This window comes from Dreissena polymorpha, chromosome 5 (assembly GCF_020536995.1).
Source record: "Dreissena polymorpha isolate Duluth1 chromosome 5, UMN_Dpol_1.0, whole genome shotgun sequence".
In the NCBI taxonomy this organism is placed as follows: domain Eukaryota; kingdom Metazoa; phylum Mollusca; class Bivalvia; order Myida; family Dreissenidae; genus Dreissena; species Dreissena polymorpha.
The window spans coordinates 57,530,674-57,540,673 of NC_068359.1; the positions used below are offsets into that span (position 1 = coordinate 57,530,674).

General features: G+C 32.7%; 1 protein-coding gene across 1 annotated transcript in view; it reads right to left on the reverse strand.

Moving 5' to 3' along the window:
- The window catches only part of LOC127832378 (uncharacterized), a 16,903-nt gene that overhangs the window by 4,962 nt on the left and 1,941 nt on the right, over positions 1–10,000 (reverse strand). The window contains exon 2 of the mRNA XM_052357817.1: positions 1–67. This exon is cut by the window's left edge and continues 142 nt beyond it. Within this exon, the coding sequence (XP_052213777.1) occupies positions 1–67 (67 nt within the window). The remainder of the gene's footprint in view (positions 68–10,000) is intronic.

A 10,000-nucleotide genomic window follows, 5' to 3' on the forward strand; every position in this document is an offset into this window, starting at 1 on the left:
ACGTGATCGCGCACATGACATGCGACTTCATCGTTGTAATGGCGATCAACGTTATCAGAGCTATATTCTACAAAGTATACATATCGAAACACGTCAATATAGAGTGGCTGATTTCTGCTACATGTTTGCGACCTTCAAATCCGCTAAACCCGTTCTTAATTGTCCGTGTTATACTGATGTTAAGTATGCATTAATTCCAAAATATTATAGAATGCGTCCAAATATGTTCAAGTTGATTAAACTACTTAATAGTTCAAACAAAACTGTATTAAGAAAACTAGCTATGTTTAGTTTAAATGCTTTAGAATAAGAGAAAAAGTCATTTATATGTAGTGTCAAATACAAATACATTTTTTACAAAGAAAAAAGGTCAGATATATGTAAGTATTGCTAAAATTGTAAAACTATACATATAACAATTTTGATCACTGTGTATGAACCTCATCCTTGTGACATTCTCACGAAATATGGTCACGAAATAAGTGTATTTCTTGTTTATTTAAATCAACTGTTTTTTAATGATTTGTGTTTTATGTGTACTTCAACGCATGCTGTTATTTTATATGTATGTTTACCATGATGAGCTTCACATGCTAAAATAAACAATAAACTATTCTGTTCTGTTCTGCTAATACGAGAACATGCCACAACATATGTCATAATTGTCAGTTGTTCAACACATTTTGTCGTTCTGACTGTTATATTTGTCGTTCGTTTGAGGTCGACTGTTGGCTGTTGTAAAGGTCGCAAACACGAAAACCGTGACATAGCTGCAAGTATATAGCAAAACTTGCTATAGGAGTGAGAAATGCCATTATTATCACATTGGCGCCCTTTGTCGTTGTGGCGGTTTTATTTGACGTTCTTTTGGGTAAGCGAACTTTTTCAAACCCACAAACAAAATACAACGATTTTGCATAAATTTGCCTTACTTATTCTAAGTACTGATATGATTATTTACCAACCAATTGTCAATTTCACCACCCACAGTTTCCATTTTCAAAGTCTAACTTAATATGTGTTCAATGTATATAAATCTCGCAAACATTCACCCGACATTAATCTTGTCGAACGAATATACTGAAATATAGTAATATCGAGTAAGTGTATCTAAAAATAAACTATGTTAGAATCATTAAACTTAGTAAACCGGAATGCAAATATCGGTAAATTCAGTCGGTGAGTCGCGGTAAGTTATGTTTTAATTCAAGGTCAATAAACATAAATGATACATGCTCTTAGTTCCAGAAGACACGTCGGCAAATTTTACTAAGTTCACATGACGAAGGGAAAATATACGTTTGAAACAGGAACTAGTTGCAGTTAGGCACAATAATATACGATTATGTTGTATAAAATCAGTTAAACGTGAATTGTTAAGAAGTTTCCCCGATAATGGGAATTTCCGTGTATTACTATTTATTGAGAAGTTTCCCCGATAATGGGAATTCCGTAATTTAATATTTCCCTGATAGTGGGAACAATATGAACGCCAAATACCCGCTTTTGGTATGAACATTTATTGACGATCTTCAATATATATACAATCCTTTTTTCGATCTAGTTCATCTCTAAGCAACGACGTCACGTCTATAAAGTTACGTCACAATCGACATCACGTCATGGAACCAAGTCGCTGGTACATATTAAAACGTTAAAACCTACTGTCCATTAATTGTGTTGTGTGAAATAACACGCGAGTTATCTTTGAAATTATTTCAAAGAAGTCTTTAATTAACAATAAATAATTAATGTGCATCTTCATTCAGAGCTTGATTTCAAAGCTTGTCTTTGAAAAGATTTTGAAACTTTTAAAATCCGCGTTTCGATATGTTAATAACGATCATAACGAACATAGCTTTATAACGACATTTACAATTGTTGCGATTTAATAATTTTCTAATTTACCGAAACACATGATCTCATGTTAAACTGTTAAGCTAATATCATTGAATAAGTATTAAGTATCAAGTATGCCCATATATGTTGCGTAACTACGGCATTTTCAAAGCAGGTGTTTATTGACCTCACTGTATTCAATGCAAAGGTTGCACAAGTCTGCGATAATCCAATAACTGATCGATCACTTTGATACAAAGGTCATTCAAATCAGGTATAACGTTTTTATCAACCTTTATCTAAATGTAATTCAATATAACACGTTTGCTAAAATTTGTATTAAAATATTTAACGTGCATTCAATGCGTTGAGTTAATGTCCTGCAAATGCATAGTTTTTAGATGTAATATCTTGGCGATTGTTAATTTGATATGTTATCGGTAATACACTACCAAAAACCATAACCAAGATATCGCTTTGCCCAACAACACTTAAAACTGTAAGAAAACATGTCCGTGTCGGTTAACTTTAAACCTCGATTTTATAATGTATAATGATTTTGTGGAATTAAACACACGCTTATTTTTTTAATAGTATGTATTGTAATGTTTAGTTAAACCGTAAACGGATACACTAATTTCGGTGAAGCAAATGTTTTAATTATTGTATTGTTTGAGCTATAGTCAGTTTCCAATGTTGGCATTGTTTAAGACGATTGATGAGTTCAATTACGCTAGTTTCTAGATAAGGAAACACATATTTAGCTTAAATGTTTTTGCTGACTCTGATGTCAAAATAATATGTTACTGAGGGATATTTGGATGGTTACAGTTTGAAAAAGCTATTCCCTCAAAATGGTTGAATCTGGACACAAGTACCAAATGCATAAATTGTTTGCGTGAAAGACAAAGGAACCTGTTTTTAAGATCTGTATATGCATAGCTTGGATACGCTATTTGAACTACTAAATAACAAACACAAACTAGGTAATAAATTAATGGATCTGAGAAGTCACTATTCAAATAATGGTGCAAATTTGTTTGAACATTTTCAATTAAAGGCGCATACTAAAATCAATCGAATGGGTTTCAATAAAAATAAAGTCCAATTAACTGACACGACAATAAAACAGACTTCTACAAGACAGTTAAAAGAAAATATTTTATGTTGATCATAAATGTAAATTGCCAGTTAATGTGGATATTAATTTTCCCAAACTATTCTGAAATATCATATTGATATATTTGTACTTCATATGTGAAGATAATTTACATTAGGATGTGAGATAGGGACCATTAAACGCAAACGCATTCACCGGGGATGGCAATTTTAATGTTGAGCTATTGAAAATTTGTTTGTATTTTATAGCCTTCACATTTTATAATTGGATCAGATAATATGTCCAACCCGTGTTATGCCCACTAAACGTGTTCGACTTATTTCATCTACTCAAAGGATCAAAGCAGCAAACCCAATTTTGTGCAATTACCAAACAAAAGAGGAATATGTAAATAAAGCTTGTCTTTAGCTTTGCAATTAAAAAAACCTTTTTCAGTGACATACATGACATTGAGATAAGATAAACTACGTCCTCAGTGATCCGTTGATTCATATGGGCGTTTAGGATTAACAACGGTGATTTCATTCAGTAGCATGAGTGGGTAATAACTTTGGATTTAAGTTGACAATTTGGTCTCGATTTTATTAGGGTTAATAGACGCAAGGAAGTAAATTTTCTACGTTAAAAAAACTTATCGATTTCAATTGCATTGCGTCATAATGCTTCGCCTGTTGAAATTCCTCCTGAGCAAGTTAAAACGCGTTAAATGATTTAATTTGATATAGACACAGTTCTTAAAGCAATACAAAAAATAACAAAAATAATAAAAACATCACAAAACAAACCAAATTTAAAACAACAACAACACTGTTAATTTCTAACTTATTTATATAATTTTATCGTCTTTTTAAATCTATCAACATAATATAGATCCCTAAACATAATAAAATAATGAAAATAATAAAATTATAACTGATCAACAGGAAGTATGTAACATGTTTAATGACTTTTTTGTTAATGTGGCTCAAAATATTGGAAATAACTCAGTATAAGTAGATGAACACCATCCCAGCATAGTCTCAATTAAATAAAAAAAACACTAGTGAATATGAATTAAGTTTTCAACCTGTTCAGGACTCTTTTGTTAAGAAACAAATTGATAATTTGAATTGTAAAAAAGCCACGGTGCTGATGGTATATCACCAAAATTACTTAAACTCTCTAAAGAAACTTTATCAACAAGCATTACCCGTATAAATAAATCTTTTGAAAACTCAGTATTTCCAGATAAATTAAAAATAGCTCAAGTAACACCTTTACACAATAAAAATAGTACACTTGAAAAAGGAAACTATCGCCCGGTCAGATTCCTTCCCACAATATCAAAAATCTTTGAAAGGGCTATAAATACACAAACTAACAACATTTTTTGACCAGCATTTCAATACTTATCTATCTGCATTTAGACCTGGATATGGCTGCCAGACAACTTTACTGAAAGTAATCGAAGACTGGAAAGGGCGTTAGATGATAACAAATACGTTGCTCAGTTTTAATGGACCTATCCAAACCTTTGACTGTCCGCCTCATGACCTCCTTTCCTTAAAACTAAAGCACTATGGTGTACCTGAAAAATCTTTACAATTAATCAATAGTTACTTGAGTGACAGAAAACAATGTATTAAAAAAGGTCAATTTAAAAGTGACTTTCAAAAATTTTATAAAGGTTGACCTCAAGGCTCAATATAAGGCCCCGTCCTCTTTAATATATTCATCAATGACATGTTCCATTTTGTTCATAAAAGTAATCTGTACAATTATGCTGATGATAATACCTTATCTTTTGCACATCATAATCTAGATATAGTTAAATCTACCTTAGAAAATGACAGTATATCCTTAATAAAATGGTTCTCAGACAATAAAATGCAAGCAAATCCTGATAAATTTCAGGCAATAGCAATGGTTCTTAAACTCACAGAGCTAATATCTCTTTTGACTAGTCAGGTAACAAAATAAACTGTGAGGATGAGGTTATCTTATTAGGGGTTACAATAGATTTTAAACTAAATTTTGACAAACACATTTCCAACTTATGTAAAAAGGCATCCAGACAATCAAATGTTCTAAGGCGTATTGGTAGGAATCTTTGTAAACTTGGCAAACTTAATATATATTACTCATTCATTCTCTCAAACTGCCCATTAACATGGCATTTTTGTGTAGAAATAAATACTAAGAAAATAGAAAACATACAGAAAAGAGCTCTAAGGTTTATTTATAATGACTATAAGTCTGATTATGAAGGGTTGCTTAACAAATCAAAACTGCCAAGCTTAAAAATAAGAAGGATAAGACAAATGGCTATAGAAACATACAAGGTAATAAATAAACAGACACCAACATATCTTCATGATCTGATTAAAATTATAAATAACTCTTACTCTTTTAGGTACACTTATACAGCTGAAATCCCACGGGTAAGAAGAACCAGCTATGGTCTCAAGTCTTTCCGTTCCGCAGCCCCCAGACTCTGGAACTCGTTACCTCAGCACTTCAGGGATGTGACGGGAGTAAACCAGTTCCGAAGTCTGATAGGCTAGTGGGACGGGAGGGGATTGCAGATGTTCTTGCTGTAGCACCTAGTATGGCTAGTATTATTGTTCTTGTTGTTTGCTTTGCTAGTTTTACTCTCAGTTGCTCTTTGCTGCATGTTATATTATTTTGTGCATGAAATTTTTGTTTGTTTAAACACAAATGGCAGTTGCCCAGTGTACTTTTTTTATCATGGAATCAGATTTTAATATAACTTGTATGTACCATTTTAAATAACTCGTTATGCTTGTGTTTGTGAGGTAGCTGCTGATCAGTTTCTTTCAAATCTGATTTGAGGGGACACTTGGTCTCTTAAAACATTTTTTATCTGTCACACTTTTGTATCAATATTCATTGTCAGCCTTTTACCTTATTTTTCTTACAGCAGCTCTTTGACCCAGGTCAAGATCAGCAACTGCAGCGCAATAATTATATTTTTTTCTTATTGAGTTATCTTTAATATATCTTTAATATATTGCTATGATATTAACTGTTTTAATATTATTTGTATCACATGCCATAGTACTTTCGTTTTTAACATAAAATAATCATGTTTATTGTATTGCAGGTTTTTTAATTTAATTTAATTTAATTATTTATTATAATTGATCTCAACCCTTGGATGAAAATGTTTGTTTATATTATGTAAATCTCATGCAATGTTCAATTGTCTATGTTGTTATATTATGTCGGTCAATAGCGATACATCGCTAATCAGGGATGTCAATTGTTCCAAATTTAAAATCCGGAAAATTAGGCCGGGGGTCTAGGAACACAGGTCCCCAACGGAGATTAAGGGCAAAGCCCCCCCCCCCCTCCTGCCCTCTCTAATAATTGTACTATTTTATAGTATTCCTAGTTGCAATTTCTGGTGAAAACTGAGCAAATATTATTTATCAGAACGTCTGCATCACCGCATCTGTATTCGTCATTATAGGTTTGTTTATAATGGAAGTAAAAAATAAATCAGAGAAAAATTGCTGTATCCGAAAACGAACAAATCCGAAAAATATACGTGTTTTAAACATTTAATAAAGTGTGCATATCGTATGAATGCCGAAAAATGAAAAACATTCACCTAGCAAATACGTAATCAATATGTAATTTGGTTAACAAATTGCTCTACAATATAATATTGAAATGCTTAACTTCGCTAATCGATAACTTAAAATAGTTCATGATGGCGGATATGTGCGGTATTACCGAATAGCGGGAAGGGCTTTCGGTGTTCGGAAAGGGCCTAAATGTATTTATTTTCAATGTTTGAAAAATTATTTATTGGCATTTTCATAAACAGTACCTTTCATTGTGTTTATATTTTACATTTTATTCAAATCCATCAAGAAATGATATAATTTTACAATATTTTTGAATGCCGTACGATACAATCGAGTAACGGAAAGGGGCGAGCACCACGAAAAGGGCTCGTAGCAGAAAAGGGCCTCGGCCTTCGAAAAGAGGCTAAAATTATTTATTTTTAATGTTTTAAAGACATTTGACAGGGCTCGATCATCGTTAAGTTTCGTAATAAACTGAAAATACCTGTCGATGTTCGGAAAGCGCTTTATATATTTAAACGGTTACTTTCTTAAAACATGCATTGGTATTGTCGTAAACAAGTAAAAAAATTGTGATCAGTGTTCTGTTTTTATTGAATATTGTGTATATTTGATAAATACATTTTTGTGATACCATATTTGACGTAAAAAGCGAAATATATTTTATGATACCATATTTGACGCCCAAAGCGAAATATATTTTATTATCTTTATTTACATAAAAATACACAGAGTATCATACGTAATAAAATAATAACACAAACTAACAAATGGCAACATAGCATACATTATGACTGAAACTGTACAATGAAGAACAAAAATAATACAGTAGGCAATATGCCCATGAGTATGCATGAAATCATATGTCAATACGATATAGATAAACCCAAGTCACAGGTCCTGCAAAGTAAATTATCATAATTAAATCGAGACATTGTCAATGTCTTAGACGTAAACGATAATTAATGTTTTGTCTTCACGGAGATCAACGTTTTTAAGTTCTTTTAATGATGCTGACGAGTTTGTTTTTTTACTTCTTCATTACTGTTGTATAAGTTGTCTTTTAGTACTTGGTGTTCTCGATCTTTCCGCTCTTTTTCTTTTCCGTTGGTGTGGTTTTTTTGACGGCTGTTGGTGTTCGTTGGACTGTCCTTGTTCCATCAGCTGATACTATTGTGTTAATGTTTTTCACATAATCATTCAAAAATCTTCGTGTTCGCCTTTGTCGGGCTTCTTCTGTCATTGTTGCTCAGAAGCTGATGTCGGTCTTGTGGTGCTGGTATTTTTTACCAATCTGTAAATTCCTGTGTCGCGAATGGCTCTTACTCGTTTCTCCTGTTCACTTTGACGAGGTTGTACAGCGTATTAATAAATCGTGGTAAATCTTGTTGTCGCCACTGTGCTGCATTTTTCAGACATTATTTGCACTTTCAAAATTGTTGTTTGTCCAACACTTTGAAAGTTTTCCTCGTCTAGTCGGTTTGATCACGTGTTCAATGAGTAAATGTTGACGTTTTGTTTCGAAGTAATTGAGAAATGTTCGTTTGTTTGAATGCTGACTTCCTTTTCTGTTATTATCTTTTTTAGTTGGCTGAGCCTGTAGTTTAATGTGTCGTCGTCTAACGCGTCAATTAGTCCGTTTGCACCGTATATATTATTTAACAGTTCGTCGCAATCTTGTTTCTTTAACCCTACAACGTTTTCAAGGTATCTGTTTGTATTTTCTTTCAAATGACGGGTGCAAAGAACATGTGTAGACTGGTTGAAACACCTCTTGATAGCGTATTCTTCATCAGTGCCAACCGCAAACTTTCAATTTCTAATTATGTTAAATTATCCGTTATGTCGTGTAAAAAAAGAGTCATTGTGGTTGAGCTTTGATGTATAAAAGTAGGTCCAAAGCAAAGTGGATGATCATTGGTTGCTTCTTAAATTACAGATAAGTCCTTATACACAGTTTGTTCTACGTGAAACTCTCTAAGGTTGTATGTTTTGTCCATTCCTTATACAGTTCCGCTGTTCGTACAACAAAATCGTTTTATCTGCTGCTCCGTGAAAAGCGTGATCACTGGATGTGAACGAACATTGGATGTTAAGAAAATGTTCCTGGACCAATGGAAAACAGTGATTTGCTTTCCCAGGTTGTGTTGCGTCTCTGACCAATTTTAACTTTCGATGCAGCGTGCACACTGCTCCACATAATTGTAATCAAAGGCATCTCGGGATCTACAAACGGTGCTTGATAATTTGGTTAATGTGCTTGAAGTTGTAGTTGTCATAGTTTTATTTTTCGTTGAAAAAAAGTGTCTTCTTAGCAAAAATCCAAATTAGGCGGCAAGTGCCGTTTCTGATAAATGTGCACAAGCTAATCTGGGACGACAAATTAAGCACATGCATTAAACCCCCTTTTCACAGAGCGCGGCTCATATCTATATGATGGCAAACAATTACCATGAATCGATCCATGAACAAAGGCATTCACGCTTGTGATTATTCTGTGTAAATATGAATTATTTAACAAGCAGACATAGACAATGCGTCTTTACAAAAAATGACGACGTACGTTTCCAAAATACTCGCATTTTGTGATACAGCTTAACAGCTTAACGCATTCGACAGGTCGAGTATCGTTTAATGAGAACGGATTTCTTTCGTCCAGACCATTTTTTCTAACAAGATGTGATCAAAACTAACTCGAACTCCGATGGATTGTCTGTTTAAATATTAATGATTAATCATTACGTTTCCGCTCAATCAATGTCCGACTATGTAAATAGTTCATTAATGGCAATTACTGGAGTTTCTTATACAAACACGTCTTGTCGACACGTCCTCAAATATTTGTTTGAATACACGGGTAATTATGCTAGATACACTTGAAACGTCTCCTTTGAAAAATAATTCACGTTTTAATGAGTTGATATTTATGACAGATTTAAATATTTTGACAGATTTAAAAATTAACATTCCGAATTTGATGACACGATATTTAAATATTGAAATTTCGCCCATGCTTGTTTGATTTATTGAAATCTAGCCTAGTCCAGATACGATGTATTTTAGTTTCATCAATAGGAATTAGATATACAAAATCAATAATTTAAAAAAATGATATGACGTTTGAATATGGCATGTATGGTATAGATTAAATATATTCTATTACCTTTGTTAAAATTATCGTGTACACTCTTTATAAACTCTGTGAAAAGCAAATAAATCTTAATGCATTTATATCAGTAAATACATGTACAATGTATAAGTATTGTTCTGTATTCGATTGACTTGTGTCCAATTCGACAGTATATTGAAGTTTTACGGATAAAATTGAAGATTATTCAATGATCATTAAACCACTAACCAATAGTCCTTAATGAATGTTGCGTCTATTGGCGGACATTACAGTTAATGTCTGAAATGATAGTAGTTTCGCGGTCATTCAATCTTTTTA